Raw genomic sequence first — 18,914 nt, 5'->3', positions numbered from 1 at the left:
GTTTCCGTGTGATCCTTGACAAGCTTGTTTCCCACAGCAGGGCCCCTTGGGCTTGGCACTGGCATCAACTTTAACACCAAAGGAATATTCCACACGGTGGCGATGCAGCATGCATTCCCCTTTGACGTAAAATGATGAGTCTGCAGGTAGAATTGCTAATTGTCTGATTTGAAGTCTCACTCTCGTTCATTTCCTGTAATCATGGTAGCATTTGGGAAAGGGGGCATGACTCAAGCAAGCAAATGAGACAGCGACGACCACACACAAAGGTTACCTTTATCAAGGTGAGCTGTCGTAAAGGTCAAAGCCTCAGGCTCAAGAGCAGGGGATATTTTAATTTCCCTTTCTTGATGTGACACAAACAAGTGGTCTGATTAGTAGGGTTTCCGATTTCATTAATGTGGGACAATCCCTTGGCCCAATAAAAAAACCTAGCTCATTAAGCCTAAATTACAGAGTGGCTGTTATGAGACAGCAGACTGGTGATATCATCAACAGGAGTGAGTAACAGCTTCACTTGAAATCTTACAATTTAGAAACTTTCAGTCAATTTCCCCGTCTAGTCGACCAGCCCTGTTTAAAAAACAGTTCCCAGCTTACTTTGTTTTGAGAGTGAAGCTCTATGACGTCTACACAAACTCAACTTATCATACTCCCGACCAAATGGCTTCCTTTCTTCTGGTCAGCCTCTCAGTTGAATTCCTTTACGGTAAAAAACTCAAAAACCCATTAGTCCCGTGAGAGACCCCCTGCTTACATCATCACTGTTGCCTCCGGTTCTGTCTCCCAAGTTTCTTACTGTGCTGACATCAAAAACAAAGACCGCTTATAGATTATGATTCATAAGAAGAGGCTCCCTGTGGTCACAGTTATCAATTAAGTGATTGTAATCACTCTCATTTGAAATTCAATGTGGTGTATGAGTGAGAGTGAGACTGTTTGTGTGCTAATTTCAACTTTCCAGTAATGTCAAACAGATGTGGTCTGTAGTTTTATAATTAACCACAGATGGGGTTTACACTGGTGTAGGTCGATGGTGATTGTATGATATTACAGTAGTCTGTGATACAATACAGTGACCCATGTCTGAGTACCATTAAGTACCATGTAAGGTTTTGTAAGCTTGTGACACACACGGTTTTTCTGTGATCTCAATCACTGACACGCACAAAATGACATACACACTTTCACCAGGAATTGCATAGTCATACAAACACACAATCCTCTTTCTTTCTCTTTCCCCACACACATAATCGCACTACGTAGACTTCTTTACCCAGGTGCAGAGTCCCACACCTGTTGTAGCAGCTCTCTGTAATTAGCCCAACACAATTATCATTGGATGGAGGGGTGGAGAGGGTGAAGACAATGGGGCAGTTATTCTCTCCCTATCATCTGCGTCTCTCCTTGCTGTCGAGTAATGAATGATTCTAGCCTTCTTCAAAGAGACGGAGTTTCCTACAAAACAGCTGAGTCAGAGGAGAAAAGAGCGAAGGATGAAAAGAAAAGGAGAACAGTAGGGAGGCGAGCACGGTAATGCAATGCTGCTGGTGTGAGGCCCAGTGGACCACAGTGATTGTGTTCATTGTTGTTACACACAGGAGTCATTTTCAGGAACCAGAAAGGGCCCATGGCTCTCACACTTAACACTAACAGCTACAACCTGGAACGGCCTCAGGATCTATTTGTAATCTGGTAACACTTTACCTGAGCCCTGCGTCATCCGAAAGCCCGAAGTATAAGGAGGTTTTTCAAGTCATACGTCAGGGGAAAGAGCAGAATACCATGACTGTAGGGCTACTGATGGAAGCTGTGAGACATGTTTTATCAGGGTATTCGGAGGGGAAAGTATGTGGGTCCAAAGGAGTCATAATTACCAAAAACATAACGGAATCTGGTTTTCATACCAGTGGGGACTAAATTGTGGGGGGGGGGGCTGTGTTATTTTTACGAGTCTGGCTCCAAGCAAATAAAGAAACATCTCATTCTGATGCTTTAAAATATTTAAGGATCACAGTCACTGGAGAATACGCTTTAGTGGAACATGGTGCATGACTCCGGGCTCAGTCCTGTGTTCAGGCTAAGAAGGAAACAATGGAGCAGAGGAATCTCTGTTAGGTCATAGACAGACCAAAAGAAAGACAGGGGGTGTAGGAATCTACGAGAGGTTTGAGAAGAGCGGTTAGAAGGTCATAGGTGCCGTGAGGGAAATCAGTCAGATGCAGACAGACGACAGACTGTGGCTGAGTTTGGAGATGGGGAGCCTTGTGGATGAAATGGACCACGGGGCCTCAGTCAGATGACTCAAAGGTCGAGAGAAAAGCCTTGGTCCTCCTCAAGGGACAGATCTGTGTTCCTGGTTACGTCACTTGAACGAGAAATGCACACACAAACACACTTTCTTTTGGGTGCACACATGCATTCCCCTACAAACAAATGCACCCAGGCACACGCAGGGATATAAAAGAAGCCCTGTAAGGTCAGATCCACCGGGCTGAGGCTGTCCACTGTTAGTATAACTAGCCAGCTAAGCCTCACAGTCTCACTGGCAGCTACAACCACCACCACCAACCACTGCACCCGCCTTGCCCTGCCCTGCCCCGGCCTTCTCTCCACTGGCGGCTTTCTGTCTTGGCCTGCTGCTTCTCAGGGGCAGCAGAGCGTTGTGTATGTGTATGTAATGTGTGTGCTTTTCAGTTTGGGTCAGGACCAGTGCCACCAAATTTGGAACTGGTGGTCTTTTTCCTCTTTTCAAAAAATGTCCTCATCTACCTTTTCCCTCCTTTCGTCTTCTTTCCTCCCGTTTTCCTGCCTCTCTCGTATTCGCTCAGTATGTTTCTCTCGGGCCGGGGGGCCTGTGGGCCTGTGGGTAGGGGCCTTATTCCATCAGCCCGGGGCTTCTGTCAGAGGCTTGTTCCATTTTGCGTCATGGTGTTGACTGAGCGGACCCCACACTTAACTCCCATAGAGCTATGGGGTTGGGCAGCAGGGCAGTCGGCGCGGGCTAACGCGGCCCCGTGTTCAGCGTGGTAATCTGATGGCCATGTTTATTTTATGCTGCTCTCCTTTGATGGGGCAGAAAAAGTCTTTGGGCTTTTTGTTTCAGCACTTTCACTGCCAGGTCAGAGGTGCTCGCCGTGGTTACGCTCAGGAAGAATAATATTTGCCCTTATATTCGCTCCAAACAGGCTTTTTTCCATATTAGTGTCAGGGATACTCTCCGGGCTTCTGGCTTCCACTGATTCGGCACATTGAAGGTGAAGGGTGGTGGGGGACCGCACCTCAAAAGGATCACTCCCCGGAGGATAACAGGGTTGTTCCACAGGTCGTCCCCGGGGCCTTTTCCTATACCCCTGAGTGAACCCCCGTCACACTTAGCTGCAGATCTGAGAGACAGCCCTGCAGCCATATACAGTATATAAGTCCCAGTAGTGAAGGAAAACACACACATAAACACATGAAAACACTCTCCCTCCTGCCTGGCTGCCCTGGGCTCCACCTCAGCTGTCAGTCGTCCAAACCTCCCAGGGGGTTCTCTTTAATGGAGTTACCAAAAACACAGAGTTACCTCTCCTTGTCTGCATGTGCCATTCACTGCCTCACCTCAAAACTCACACACCCACCTAACTGCCTTGTGTCAGCTGTTTCAGATGTGTCGAAAAGCCAGGGAACCCCCCAAAGTCATTAAATGAGGTTTTGACCTAAACGTACAAGAGAGAGGCCAAACTGTCCGCGTTCACTGGATCAAATTCTGACCCCAATTTGTTCTGTACAACCACACCATAAAGTACAATTAAAGTCTCATGCATTGCACCTCACAATGTCTGCCTTTACTGTACCTCTATTGAGCTTTACAATGTTGATCTGACCTGCAGAAGTGTTCCCTGAGTGGCGATTTACAGGACTTGCTTTGTCACGCAAAAATGGTTTTCACTTTGAAGATGAATCAGTACGTAGCTTTTGAGAGAAGAAGCCCAGACTGTGGCCGGAATATTATTTATCTATCTCGATTTTGTTATTGTAATTGGCCAAGGTTAATGCTGTGATCATGATATTACTGGAATAAATCATTGTCACACAAGATAAGACACCCAGGGGAGTTTTATATGGATAACGTTTCATTTCCTTCTGGGTAGTTCATTATGTATGATCTGAATACTGAAAAGACTGGGTTTAGGCCAGAAAGGAACAATAAGAACAGACACATACAATCTCACACACCGGCATGCATAAACAGAAACTTGATCACCATCAACCGTCCTTAACATCTCTTATCTTTTCATTGGAGATGAATAGAAAACCATCTGCAGGAAGGACTGTTGACACTTCCTGCCCTCCTCCATATATCCCATTAACCAACTTGTTGTTGTAACACATTAGACATGTTTCTGGCCTCCCCTGTGACTGTGAGGTATGTGCTTACTCACAGATGAAGGAGCCTGAATTCATGATGTAATCCAGGGGAAACAAGAAGGGGGGGGACTACCCTGGTGGTAGGTAATCCAATCCCTCCTGGTGCAATTTAGCAGCTCAAAAACAATTACAGACGACCGGCTGCCCCCAAATCAGCACCAGCAGCCAGACAAAAAGGAGGAAGACTTGTTAGTGGATGCTGAGGTAAAGTCAGATTTAGCAGGTCACTGTAGGGGATGCTAATCTGGATAAGGAGACAGTAGAAAAGCCGGGTAAGTGAGTCATAAAGAGGAGCTGTCAGTCAAACCCAAAGATTCACCAGCCACAAATATGTGTCTTCACACTCACTGTCACCGAATCAGGGTCTGATTAAAGGGGTTTGCCTTTCCTGTGACATGCCCCTATCGCTTCCTGTCCCACTGTTGTGCCTCGCTGTCGCCCAACAACCTATAATAATAATCTGTTTTAAGAAACGCTATCTTTGGTCAGTCGTTCTCTTCCATCGCATCACCGTGTTTTTTCTATGATAATTGGCTTGTGTCTCCATGACCATCTCACCTATCTCTTTCCAGTCATCCCATCCCATCTCATTCCTTGCTTTTCATCCACCTTCGTCATCAGTCTTCCAATGATAGTCGCTGTCACTGTGTGTGTTGTCTTAGTGTCAACCCTAGACCTATGTCTGTTAAGGCATCCTGTCCCATCTCCTCCAATCCCACTCTTTGTCGTCATCCCTTTCATTTATACCCAGTGATTGTTCGCGCTCCTGTTGTTTCTGGGCATTTAGTCCATTCTGCTGCGGGGAATTTCCTTCTAATCGTTCACTGGGCCATTCCTTGAATTCCTGGCATGCTTCCTGGCACTACCGGGGGTCCAGACAGACGCGAGGGCGTCCGTAATACAAGGCAGACGCTGAGGCCAACTGACACCATTCATACATCCAGCAGTAACCTTCTGATGAGAATGGACAGTTTGATTGATGAACAAGGAAGAGGAGCCAGCAAGAAAAGGGAGGGGAAGACAGAAAACGACAGTGGTGGTGGGGGTGTAATGGCAATGTGTGTGAACTCTGTGCCAAAAATAGAATAAGCTGGATAGCTTTCATTTCTAAGTCATTGACTCACAGACTGTTATTGATAAAAGAAGACATGTGAGGCATTTAAACATCTCCCAAAGGAGCCGTTTTTGGATAATTTGTAACAGCAGGGGGTCAAAGTGCACATTAACATTGGGAACATGAATAGAGAGATTAAAATAACTCTCATGTTGTTCCTCTTAGTCACAGTCCTCAAAGGATAAAGGTGGTTCTCTAACTGCACAAGAAACGACGCGTTGGTGAGCTCCCACAATAAACAAAGATCAAGAAAACAAAACTGCAGAAAAGTGAAGGTTGTGACAGATAGCGCAGATCATAGATGTACAAGTAAAAGATGGCCGTCACGCTGGAGATAATGATTATGGTGGTTACAAAGAATGCACGCAAAACACATCACTTCCTTATCTTGCTCTCACTATTCCTGAGATAATATTGTTTGTCCAAGAAGGATGAAGGATAGATATTTCACAGTTTATATAAACATCTACAGTAAATGTTTTCCTTCAACAAAAGAATGCAAAAAATAAATAAACTGCATTACGACAACAACTGCAGAAACTTCAATCTAAAAAAGTAAGACAGTGTGTCTTCTGTGCCGGGTTTGCACAGCTTTTAGTCAAAGTCACTTCAAACTAAGGCTGACTTTTCAGTGAACTTGAGGTCCGCCTCCCCTCCCTGTGTGGTTAAAGCTCAGCCTACTAAATGTGGAGAGAAGACTTTTTGATTTCCAAACATTTTCAAATAAACTATGCCTCAAAAACCGTTGTACGCAGCTTCCCAATCCTAATGTATGTACAGTGTTTCAAAATATAAACAGTGACAACATAAGGATATGAAATTTCCTTTCCTGTGTTTGCTCTTAGTTATGATGAAATTTACACACTCTGCATGGCTGACGCACAGGAAGTGGTCGGGGGAATGACGGTAGAATCAATACAGCTGTCCATGTACGCTGTTATAAGTTGTGTTATCTGCTATCATTGTTGTAGGAGGTTGATTTACGATTGTCAGCGTGTAATGAGTGTTAATTTAATGAATGGCAAGTGATGAAGGGGCCTGATGTGCGTCAGCATTCACAGAAGCCGCCCGGCCATGTCAGGTTAAAGGGGGGCAGAGGGTTATAAATTGTTTTAAATGCTAGTGTGAACCGTCTTACAGACGTAAGCATATGTGTGTTTCTTCAAGTTTGTTTGTGTCTGCGTGTGTGTCCATCCATCTGCAAAAGGCCATCCTCCCACCCCCCCATGTGACTAAGGTCACATCACGTTGACAAAGTCACTCAGTAGGGCAAACAGCGACGTCACACAAGCGCTCTTCCTTTTGTCTTCCCGCTCCTCTCACACTTTCCCCATCGTCTCTCCAGGACCGCTGCCCTTACACACACACACACACACACACACACACACACACACACACACACCAACACACACAAACCCCTCCCCGTTTCCCCTGCGTTTGTCAGCAGCTCTCAGCTTCCGTAGAATAACACGACAACAGGCTCAGTGTGTGGCTGACGCAGACTCACGGCGCGCCGGCAAGTAGTGGTCAGCACTGATACAGTATACATATCACACACACACACACAAACACACACACACACACACACACACGCACACACACATATGTAGTAATTTGTAAGACTGAAAAGGGAAGTAATGTTTCCAGGATAACTATTCTGCACTCTTAGGAATGCACCCGAAGTAAAACCTTCACTTCCTCTCGTCCACTTTGATATAAAAGTTCTCTTCAGGAATACTGTTTCAGAGAAATTGCAGCCGGTTGATGAAAACGATTCAGAGCTTGATTACATGTGCTTTGATTGTTTGAAGCTTGTACTGTTTATGTTTCATTGATCCTCCTGCGCACCACAGAAAACAAGAGAGGGATGTGAAGTGGCAGCGAGAGAGAGTGTGAAAGAGAAAGTAAGAGGGGAGCTGAGGGGAAGTACTTTGAAAAAAGGAAGAGATGGAGGGAGAGAGAGAGATGCAGACAGGACGCGCAATGACAGGGGAGGAAAGAATGTTTAGGGCGACTGAGAATGGGGGTGAGGCGAGCGGGAGCTCTGAGACAGGCCTGGGCTCTCCAGTGCATTAACACCAGTCTGAGATGGAGGGGAGATGGAAAAGAGTGTTTGCACAGTAAAAAGTTCCTTTTGCGTGGGTTGCTCGCTGTAACCCCCTCCCCTCTCCTTCCTCTTCTCCTTCTCACACTCTGTCTGTGACCTATTGCTTCAACTAGTTCATTCAGCGATTTCCTCACTGGCAGACGCAAAAACTGCTTGGCCACGGTGAGAGTAAGAGGAAACGTGAGCAGGTGAGCACCGCAGAGTGAGAGAGGGAGAGAGTTTCGGCCGAGTCTGGCTGTCACACGCACACACACACACACACACACACACACACACACACACACACACACACACACACACACACACACTGCATTTTGTCACATGCCATAGAGTTTGGTTTCCAAACAAAATGAGCCTTGTAAATGTGTGTTTAATAGAGAGCTGATTTAAACATTTTGCTCCCCCAAGTTTCTGCCAGGAGAGACGTTTGCCTCATGCACTTCCTTTCATCCCTGCATCCTGCCCTTTGCGTGGCTCTGTGAGCTGAGCCAGTGGAGGAAACCTGCAGTAATGATGCCGGTTAATGTCCCTCATTAATGGTCTAATAAAAAGCCAAAGCAACAGATGCACAACAGCCATATCTGCCCCAGTGGGTCTCACATGGAAGAGGAAGAGAGCAATTGACACGCATAATTTGTAAATCACGTCCACGGGGAATATTTCCAACTAAAGACTCGCCAGCAGAGGGGGGGTGGAGGGTAGCTTGAGAGGAGAGTCTCTTGTCATATATCCAATTGTAAGAGGACAACAGCACTTTAACACTGATCACTGACATTGAGAAAGAGAGAGTCAGAGACGTCACTTTATTGCCCAATGATTGAAGCCCCCTCCTGTGTGTCACTATTTCTCTCGACCCCCCTAAACTATAAACACACTCACTTGCTCTCTGACGTAGGTTCTAGTAAGGGGGCAAGCACAGGGGAGAATTGGGATTTAGGGGATGATGGCGCGTAGCGAGTTAGGGTAAGGTTACCATGACAATTCTCCAGATAGGATACCCAGAGGGAGGCACGCACTTGGCAGCGAGCTGGAGAGAATGAATGGAGGACAGAATGACGAAGGAAGAAGAGGAGGAGGTGGAGGAGGTCATGGGGAAACATGAAAGTGTCCGGTTATAGGAGAGTAAATATTAACAGTAAAAGGTCGGACCCTTTCCCTTTGAATGTAATCTTCGCGTCTGTTTACTTAGTCCCTGCAGGAATTCCCTGGAGGAAATGAGGGTGCAACATAAAAATGATGAATTTATTACTACACCTTCTTCCATAATCCCTTGCAGCGTTGCGTCAAAGCCAACATGTTCTCTGTTTACATATGACACTCTGAGGTAAGCAGAACATGAGAGTTAACCCTAAAACCCACATGAATACTTTATCACCCACCTGGACATGGAAATTAACCCACGGCAACAAAGGTTTATTGGAAAACCCACATCATCAGAATGGGCTGATTTGGTGTTTGTTCTCATAATCAGACTGCAACCATAACACGTAAGTACACAGTGGAGGAAAATCCCCATCATAAAAAAATCAATTCATGCTCAAGCTCAAGCTCTTCCTTGTCAAATAAATAAACTATGATTACAGTAATACTCATTCTGAATTTATTTAAATCAGTCTTTTTTTAAAGGGACTCCATGGTGAACGAATGAATCGAGCAACTGTGTGGATTAACAGCCCGGCAAAAGGTGAGCGAAGAGTGTGAGGCATTCAAATGATTTGAAGCCTGCGTAATAATGTGTGAATACATGCCATGGCACACAGGAAACCTAGTGTAAAGCATGAGCGAATTGAGCAAAGCTTGTGTGAGTAAAGTTTGTCTGGCAGCGAGGCCTGGCAGGCCCTGTCACAGGTTCCCCTTCCTCTCTGATGTCTTTGAGGTCGTAGTCTGAGTGTCTCTCTCTGTTTCTCCTCCTATGGTGGTTTACACAGATTGGTGATGTAATGGGTAGCATATGAAGGCCACACACAAACATAGAGACGCACACACAAACACTGATGCTCATGCACGTTATACAGACACCGCACTTATACCACCACATACCCATAATTACACACATATACTGTACGCACACCCATTTACACAAACCCTGGATTCCCCCTTTTCCAACAGGCATGCACCAGTGTGTGCTCATTCTCACACACAAAAACAAAAGTCTAAACAAAGATACACAACACGTTTGCGCACTGACATCAATGCACGTGCACACACACTTCTAAAAACACACACGTAAAGGGCACCCACCCGGTGTTGTGGTGTGTGAGTGATCAGCGCTGGCGGATGGCCTAACAGAAGACTTGTGAACCACCCAGGAGACCCCCATCATGAGAGGCAGCCATGAGAGGCAATGAGGGAGAGTGACTAACTTCACTTTTCTTTTCTTCTCTCCCCAGCTGTGTCTTCAAACGGCCCTTTGATGTGGGAAATTAAAAAAGAGCGAGTGTGTCAATATCTCCCTACGTCCAACCTCACTCATCTATTTCCTCTCCTGCTTCTCATGCTTTTCTTGTCTACTGTTGACCCGAGAAACACAGTATGACCCCTTTCCACCACAACAACTCTGCCACCCACTCCCTGCCACCAGTCCATCATCATTCGGGGTGTTTGTTTGTCTGTGTAGGCCTACCGCCGGACTGGCAACTTTGTGTGTATATGTGTATGAGTGTGCGGCTGTGCGCATGGCCCACCACTAATTATTTTGTAACCACACCATGAGTGTATGTCTGTGAATAAGGGTCTCCTAATCTCACACCCAGACTCAAAAAGCGCTTACTTCCCTTCCCCTTCCCCTTCCCCTTCATTCACTCTCTCTCTCTCTTTGTTTGTGTCTCAGTACTATAGGCAGCTTTGCATCCAAATGTTCAGAAATATTCAAAAACAAAAAGCTTTATTGATATTATTATATTGAGTGACTTTTTAATCTTTTGAATCTATGTAATGCCATTTTCTGACTTATGACGCACATGATTTGAGTTAGTAAAAGGTGATCATCAGTCAGCTCAATCTCTGCTGTACTCTGATTGGATAATTGGACAATTAGGACAGCGCTGTCACGTACATATGTATGTAAATAGCCTATGAAAGTGTTGTAATGCTGCAAATACATAATGGTCAGACCACTGAAAAAGTTGTCATCATATAAATAACAATCAGTCAGTCAGTAAGCAAGACAGTGTGCAGGACATCAAGTTTCTATCCACTACGGTTTGTGAATGTTTGGTTCACAGAGATAGGAAGTACTCATTCTCCAGTTAGGTGCCCTACTTTAGGAGAAGAGTCTGGAACGAGATGAGACTGTGCCAGTCAGAAACTGTCTGGTCCTCACTCCACACAGATCTGATGTTTCTGTCTCACCACATTTATCATCTTTCATTGCATTTGCAATATTTCCACTAAGTTTTTCACAGGTGGTTGAAAACGCACACCCATTGACTCTTTTGTGTTTTACAGTGTATGTACAGTATGATGCATCAACTGTCCCCCTGTGATGTCTGGAAACTCAGTTTGCCCGTTGCAACTTTTAGGCCACGCTTTGCTGCACCTGACTGAGTGTTTCCAGACTATGTGTGTGTTTGTTTGTGTGTGTGTGTGTGTGTGTGTGTGTGTGTGTGTGTGTGTGTGTGTGGTGTGTGTGTGTGTGTGTGTGTGTGTGTGTGTGTGTGTGTGTGTGTGTGTGTGTGTGTGTGTGTGTGTGTGTGTGTGTGTGTGTGTGTGTGTGTGTGTGTGTGTGAGAGAGAGAGAGAGACATTATGTTGTGTATAATAAACTGTTTTGTTTCTGCATGTTTTTGAGGTAGAAAGCATCTTTTTGGTGTTTTGTTTACTAGACCAGCATGTTTTTCTGTGACAGCATGTATCGTGTGTTTGCATCCTTGTTGTGTGAGTTTTGTTATGCTGACCCCACCAACCACCTCCCACCCCTCAAGCGTGTGTGTCCGTGTTAATGTCCTGTGGTGTGTGTGTGTGTGTGTGTCCGCTCACTGTTTCTATGCAACACTTTCAGAGGCCCCTTCTGGTCTGGACAACACCTCTCTCCTGCTCCTATCCGTCTCTCACTCCTCACTCTTTCCTTCACCCTGGAGAGGGAGAGAGGGAGTGAAAAAAAGAGAAGGAGGTGGGTGGGGGGCAGTGGAAATAACAGGCTGCTGTCTCTGGAGGGGCTCTGAAAAAAGAGCAAGGGTGAGAAAATGAGGGAGAGAAACATTATAGAGAAAAGGTGTTTGCTGTGCATATTAGCTACAGGGTTAATGTGGCATGTGTAGCTTAAAAGAGCTCTGCCATAAATGTAATAATGCGCGCAAGAACACACTTTCTGTGACTTGTCACCCTTGAACACTGTACATTACACCACAAGAAAAATGACAGGACAGGTAAAACACGAGGCTCTAAATGATACATGGTTACATAAGATATGCAGATACATATGAAAACAATGGGCTTTTTAAAAAGTCTGCAGTGATAGAGAGAGAGAGTGAGGGGGGAAGAGATTTGGAGATGGAAAGATAAAAAGAGGTAGATGGGGCTGATAGAGGCGCAGGTAGCGGGATGCGACAGAGGAAGTGCTGGAGATAGGGACAGGACAGGACGGGAGAAAGTGATAGAGGAAAGAAAAAAAACTGAAAAAAAACAACGGAACATTTTTTTTAAGTTTCGCAAAGGGAGACAGGCAGCAGGGAGGGGAGGAGGAAAGAGAGGGAGAGAGAGGAGAGAGAGAGAGGGAGCGTGTGTCTGTGTGTGTGTGTGTGTTTTTATGAATGAAGTGAGTCACTGCCGATGTGTCATAGGCCCGACGTCTTTATAAAGGAAGTTTTAAACAAGCCTAAACACTTCACTGCGCGCAAAATTTGGACTTACCGCACTCGCATCCCTCTCTGCAGTTCTGTTACCTCTCTCTCTCTCTCCAAACTGTCTAAGTGTCTCTCTGCCTTCAGCACTCCATAAAGACTACAAGGGCTCAGCTCAAACTTTACCAAAGACAGGAAGTTTGATTTCTTTTACCTTTTCTTACTCTCTCTGAGTGCCTCAGTCATCACTCAGCTCTCCTTCATCCTCTCTCGTCCTGACAACTTTCCTCCTCTCTCTGACTGAAGAGGGCGAAGAAGAAACCGGAGCACGTGACAATTTCCGGAGTTCAATTTATTTATTAACTTTCTATTTATTTATTTATCCACCGTTTGATTGCTGGTTTATCCCTTGGATCCGAACCAAATATGAAATGTAAGTGTTTGTGTGAGTTTTTTTTTATCCATAAGTGATTCAGATGCTATTTATAATTTATTTAACTTTTTATATTTTGTTTTATTTTTAAATGATCTAATTACACTGTGGGTCTTTAACGTTTGTGTGACTGTTAACAGCTATTGGGACGTTAATATGCAGGCTGAATTAAAATATGTATTCATGGATACAATTTAATTCTAAACAATTGACTTGACAGTGAGCATGGACACCTTTGTGATCCCTGAACTTTAAAAGTTACACTAGGACAGGCAGCTCAGATGCTCCTGCAGTGTTATTTTGGCTGTGATTCTTGTGGTTCACCTGTAATTATCAAGCATTCATCATTTCAACACCGCTGTGGTTTCCTTTTAATACTTAGTCTACCTTGTATTTGAACTTGAAAGGAAAAGAATGAATGAGCTTACTGTTAGGAGAGTTGACTTGGCTGCCTCTATATCATTTATACCACCAACTCACGTACCTATCCAGTTGCAGGTGTGACAATCAGCAGCATTCATTGCAGTTGCTTATAGTAAAAGAGTGATGGTGATATTCAATGTCAAAGCCTGTCTTTTTAATGATTTAATTATTTGCATCAAGCCTGTGAAAACATGACTCTGACACTGAAGCTCTTGAGGAAACCTCTGCCAAGTCTGGAGCTATTGTTTATATTATGGTGCAATATCTTCCCCTGGAGCTGACAGTCGTGGCCTGAGGTCATTATCGTTATGGCGAGATGACAGCAGCCCTCCACTAATTGCTTCCGTTTTGTTCCTCCCCTACAGTGCTGCTCGACTCCTCCTCATCCCTCCTCTTCTCGCTGCTATTGGCTCATCTGCCTGTGTTCACGTCTGCCTCTCCAGTGCCACCCCGGCGGCCCACTGACATGGATAAACTGTCCAATCAGACCAAAAATCTAATGAAGCTCACCCAAGAACTGCTGGTGAGTGAAAGTGTCGTCATGGTGATCTCAGCTATTAATTGGATGAAAGGCCAATGAGGCCCTGGCTGTCCTGTGCTAATTGAATTGATAAGTGGAAGAGGATGCACTTGATTGATCGTTCCCTAATTGGATTTGGGTGTTAATGTTACTTGCACTTACTTTGCACTATACACTGTTGTGGAAACTACACAAGGTTTTTTCTCAGGACTTTACGAGTTTGACTTAAACAGCTTTCATTGATGACAGACTGGTTGCATGCTTAGATCAAGGCAGCATAAAGCCTCAGGGGAGATTTGACTGAGTGATCTCACTTTTAATCCACACTGGACCCGGTAGGGAGGGGAGGTCTGACTCAGCAACCTCCTGGTCTGCCCGGTCACCTGACTCGTGGCGGTAGCAGGAAGTTTGGTGGCAAGGCCAGGTGCAATATAATTAATATCATGTTTTATGTAATTAAGGAGAATAAGCACACATTTACAATGATGGTCTAGCAGGATACATGATGTGGCCAAGGTAATCAAAATGCAAAACATAGTTCTAGGAATCAGTTCTCCCATTAAAACTAATTTAGAACAACAAATCAACACCTTACCAGCCTCCATCGAAGTTAGGCATACCATGTGGGAAATGACAGCAAAGTATATCACTTGCCTGTTTACTTAGAAACATGTGTATGTTCTGCGGCTAGACTCTGGAAGTTGGAGTTGAAGGAGTTTTTTTTCTCCTGAATAAAATGTGCACCGATCTGACAAAGCTGGCTGGAAATCTTATTTTGTTGACAGTCAAGTGGGTATGAAAATCAGATTTGAGAACACACGGCCAAGATTTGTCTCCAGCCTCCAGCTGGTAAGTGTGTATCAACACTATGTTTTAACAGGTGAAAAGAAAGCGGGATCATATCTATGGATCTTTGGTAACACATGACTGATCTAGATTCTATTTTTGCATTATGCAAATCTTTAAACTCCTTTGTTCGGAGGATGAAACCAAAAATAGCCACATACTCTCTCTAGTCTTGGTCAGTTGATAGAGTTCAGAAGGTGTGAGTGTGTTCTGTACGTGTGTGTGGGATTGCTGCTTTAAAACAATGTTACAGGCTATTGTGTAGCAGAGGTCTGTAACCTGGGTTCCAGATGTGAACAAACAAGCATTATCAAAGGGTGACGGGGACAGTATTAGACAGGTTTCACTTACATGGATGATTTATTTTAATTTTTTTCCCCTTATTGTGTGGAATTCCACTGAAGAGAGGACAACGTTTGGAAAGATAAATAAAATGGGAATCCATGGAAAGTCCCTGCATAACGCAATGAACCTGATGCTCTAAGAGAGAAAAATCAGTGTGTACACACATAGGTCTATATAGGTTTTTTTCCGACATAACTGTGCGTGTGTGTGTGTGTGTTTGGTTGGCCAGTGTGTGTTTGCATGCATTCGCTGTATGGGTGCAAATGTGTATATGGGTGCATGCATTTGTGTGTATGCATTTTTGTGGCTGTGTGTGTGTTCATTGTGGGTTCTGTAAATACTCATGGTTGTGTAGGTGCGGTGTTTAGTGTTTTGCTCTCGGTCGCCACAGCAAAGTGACCTGATAAAAATCGAAAAAGATTTATCACATTCCAGTATTTGCATTCAGGAAGAAAAAGGTTTGGATACTATGTCGGGTGAGGTCATGATCTGTGATGGAGAGAGCAAGAAATAAAGGATAAGAGGGAGAATTAAAGGCTGAGGAAGATGGAGCAAAAACCACAAGAGATGAATAGATCAGAGAGCCAACTAGATGACAAGCTAGTGGTGTGTGTGTGTGTGTGTGTGTGTGTGTGTGTGTGTGTGTGTGTGTGTGTGTGTGTGTGTGTGTGTGTGTGTGTGTGTGTGTGTGTGTGTGTGTGTGTGTGTGTGTGTGTGTGTGTGTGTGCGTGCGCATGTGCACGAGATGTTGCATGTGCTTGTGCACCTGGTATGAGACAGAGAAAGGGGGAGAGAGAGAGGAGAGGGGAGCAAGGGATGTAAGTTGACAAAAGCAACAAAGTCAAAACATTGGACCACAAACATAAGTGAGCTCTTACGAAAGCTTGATGGAGAGACATGGCAGACAATGTGGCACATTCATCACTAAAAACATCAACATAAACAACTGGAGGCAAACAGTATGGACACTGCATAACAGGTTAAGGAAGCATCAGGCACACACAACCTGTTTACACAAAACATTTCTCAGCACTCATCATCCTAATGTTGTTATGTTCCTCTAGTGATTGGCAATGACGCAAGCCACACCAGTCATCTCCATTGCATTTACCCCCATGCATTTCTGAGTCTCATCTTTAATGCTAAAATGTTACCGATGAGCACAGCTGCCTTTGTAAGGTAGAACCTGCAGTCAGGTTATTTAACCCCCTCTGGTGGACACAATTAGCAGTACATCTGCTGTTTGGTTGTAGTTTACAACACAACTCTGGGCAGCAGTACTGCGTCATTCCCTCTTTTTATAGCTGTGACCCTGGAGTTTCCCTACAGCCCTGTGTTGTCTGTCCCACTAGGAGTTTTCTTAGTCACTGCATATGTTGTTATCCTTGCTCCCTGGAGAAAACATCCTGTGGGTTCTGGGCATTTGCTCTTATTGTTGACATTTGGGGAGGCCGAATGTGGGTGAACTTACAGTGACCCGATCCACCACACTCCCCTCAGGGGAGCTACTGTCTCCAAGCACAGAAAACAGTCATCCGATGGAGGTGCTAGACTAATTATTTCCTCATGGTGCCGTGACTTGTGTCAGGATGAGTAAAATTGCTCGGATGCAAATTACTAACGGGTTACTCTGTGTCTGGTTTTCTCTTTCAGAGGGAGCATGCATTTGACTCAGACGTGGAGCCCCACAGGTTCAGGTCTCTGCCAGAAATGAGCAACAGATCAGCCAATGACCTCACCAACCTTGAGGTAATGCTCTGATAATTTATTTGTTTGTGTGTGCATGAAGTGAGAGGCTGTTTGGTTTATATCATTGTTACATCTTGCCACACCCATGCTTTGTCTCTAAGTGTGTCTGTGTTGTTTACAGCTGAAGCCCACACTGTCTCAGCTGCACGCTGACCTGAAGCTGTACGAGCATCACTTTGAGTGGCTCAACAGGGTTTCAAAGAAGCACCACCACCCTGCGCTGCCCAAGCTGGTGGAGATGATCAGAGAAATGAAATCTCTCAGCAATCTGCTTCACCGTCAGGTAAAGCCAGTTCCCCCTATACTTCTCAGTTCTCTAGAATGTTTCAATCATATTCAATTAGCTGAGACTTGTATTCTAATACCTAAATGTACTAAATTAAATTGTTTCCTAATCCTTGTTCCCTTTGTCTCTCCTCCAGATGCTGAGAGTTGAAGCACCAAGGCTGACTCAGGCGACCCCTTCCCTCCCCCCTCACCTCCCCTTTCAGTTTGATGTCCTGCAGTCCACCCATGAGCTTCTTCAACACTTCAAGCTCTTCTGTGATTGGGCATACAGAGCATTCCTTATCCTCAAGCCCAAAGTCACTGCAGTACAATGACGCTCAAAGCTCCATTTATTTCCTCTCAACTACACTGCTGCAGCGACAGTGAGGACACATGGAGTTCCGCCTCAGCCAAGGAGGAATTAGGACCATGTCAGTGTGCACTGTAGTCTTTAGCATCCCTTAAAAGGCCCAAACTTCAAACTACGACATGTGTGTTGAAGAATGTTTCACCATCAGAGCCAATAAGGATAAGCTATACTGCCGCAAGCTGCCAACACCTTCAAGATTTCTGTTATAAAAAGTGCCAGTTTAACTACAATGTCAAGATTCTCCAAACTCTCTCCTAAAGGCCTTGTAAATGAACTTGTTATTTATGTATTTATTTATTTATTAATTGTTAGTAATTTATTTAATTTTATTTATTAAAAGTTGTAATGTGTCACTCTTATCCTTATTTCTGTATTAACGTGAATTTGTTTGCCCACATCTCTGTAATCTTTCTTTATTGTCTTGTGTCTCACTGATCCTAAAAAAAAACACAGTAGCACTTCCTGACTTTTATTTGAATTAATCTACTTTGCATTTGTGTATTTCTTTAGCCAATGATTCTTCCAGTAGATGTAGCATTCATATGGGAAAGCCAAGGTTTTCAATGATCTTACTTACAGTGCCCTTATAGTAACAATGTTAAGCGTGCCATGTCTTAACGTATACATTGAAATTAATTGTATTTTTATAAAAATGTAAAATGGTATCAAAGATAAGTGAATAATTTCTGTTTTACTCTCTATTGTTATTGTTTGTTTCTCGCATTCTGCATAGGGAGGCACATTTGAGGTTGTGGTTGAGTTGTAAGAATGTGCCCTGTTGTTGAGCACTGATGGACCTGATTAGATCCTTTGCACAAACTTGTCAGGATTAACCTCTTGGATGAGTCAAATGGCTGATTTTGAACCTGTGCTTTGGGGAAGAAAAGTTTGTTTTTGTTAGTTATACACCCAAAGCCTTAAAATACTATGTATTGTGACACTATGTTTTGTACAGGTGTACATACGTGTACAAGAATGTAAATTGTTGTATACAACGCTTTTGTGTATTTTGTTGTTTTTCTAAAATGATAATGTAGATTACTTTACCAACTTTATCACTATAATGTTTGTTCATTCCTATTCTAGTATTTGTTACAGTATTGACTATTTATTTAAGTAATTTGGTGGAACTATTTATTTGTGCTGCAGTGGAGCAAGTCTCCACTATTTTTGTACTTTTATACAGTTTGTATTCTTATTTACTATTATTATACCATCATGTTTAAATTATTGTCATAACATCAAGATGCCTCTTCCACACACTGATTGGCCTCAATGTGAAATATGTGCCTTGGTGAAATAAATACTAAAGAATGTGCACAATGAATTTGAGTATATCTTTGAAAACCGTGATCGACCTATAGCATCTAGTGTCAATTATGGCAGATGGGCATGCTGATACTACGTTACCCAGAAGTCTGTGCGCTAATGTCAGAAAAAACGCAAACATATTGTTTATGAAAAAAGATTAATAGATGAATGTTTGAGATGTAGTAGTCTAGGCACAACATCGATAGGTTATTTACTCTCAATTTAAAGTTAAAACA

The 18,914-nt window shown here is 43.9% G+C and overlaps 1 protein-coding gene across 1 annotated transcript; it reads left to right on the top strand.

Annotated features, from left to right (window-relative positions):
• Positions 1–12,476: 12,476 nt before the first annotated feature.
• il11a (interleukin 11a) lies at positions 12,477–18,633 on the top strand. The gene is made up of 5 exons (XM_034211276.1): positions 12,477–12,847; positions 13,636–13,793; positions 16,635–16,730; positions 16,852–17,013; positions 17,153–18,633. The coding sequence occupies exons 1-5, from the start codon at positions 12,841–12,843 to the stop codon at positions 17,330–17,332; spliced, it is 603 nt and encodes a 200-aa protein (XP_034067167.1). The 5' UTR covers positions 12,477–12,840; the 3' UTR covers positions 17,333–18,633.
• The last annotated feature ends 281 nt before the right edge of the window (positions 18,634–18,914 follow it).

This window comes from Gymnodraco acuticeps, unplaced genomic scaffold (assembly GCF_902827175.1).
Source record: "Gymnodraco acuticeps unplaced genomic scaffold, fGymAcu1.1, whole genome shotgun sequence".
Taxonomy (NCBI): Eukaryota; Metazoa; Chordata; class Actinopteri; order Perciformes; family Bathydraconidae; genus Gymnodraco; species Gymnodraco acuticeps.
The sequence above is the reverse complement of the archived record's forward strand: the minus strand, read 5'-3'. Positions and strand labels throughout refer to the sequence as shown.

Bases quoted from the DNA above. Each gene is read 5' to 3' on its own strand.
- il11a (XM_034211276.1), top strand. The intron at 13,794-16,634 runs GTGAGTGAAAGT...TTTCTCTTTCAG, and splicing joins AGCTCACCCAAGAACTGCTG to AGGGAGCATGCATTTGACTC. The intron at 16,731-16,851 runs GTAATGCTCTGA...TGTTGTTTACAG, and splicing joins ATGACCTCACCAACCTTGAG to CTGAAGCCCACACTGTCTCA.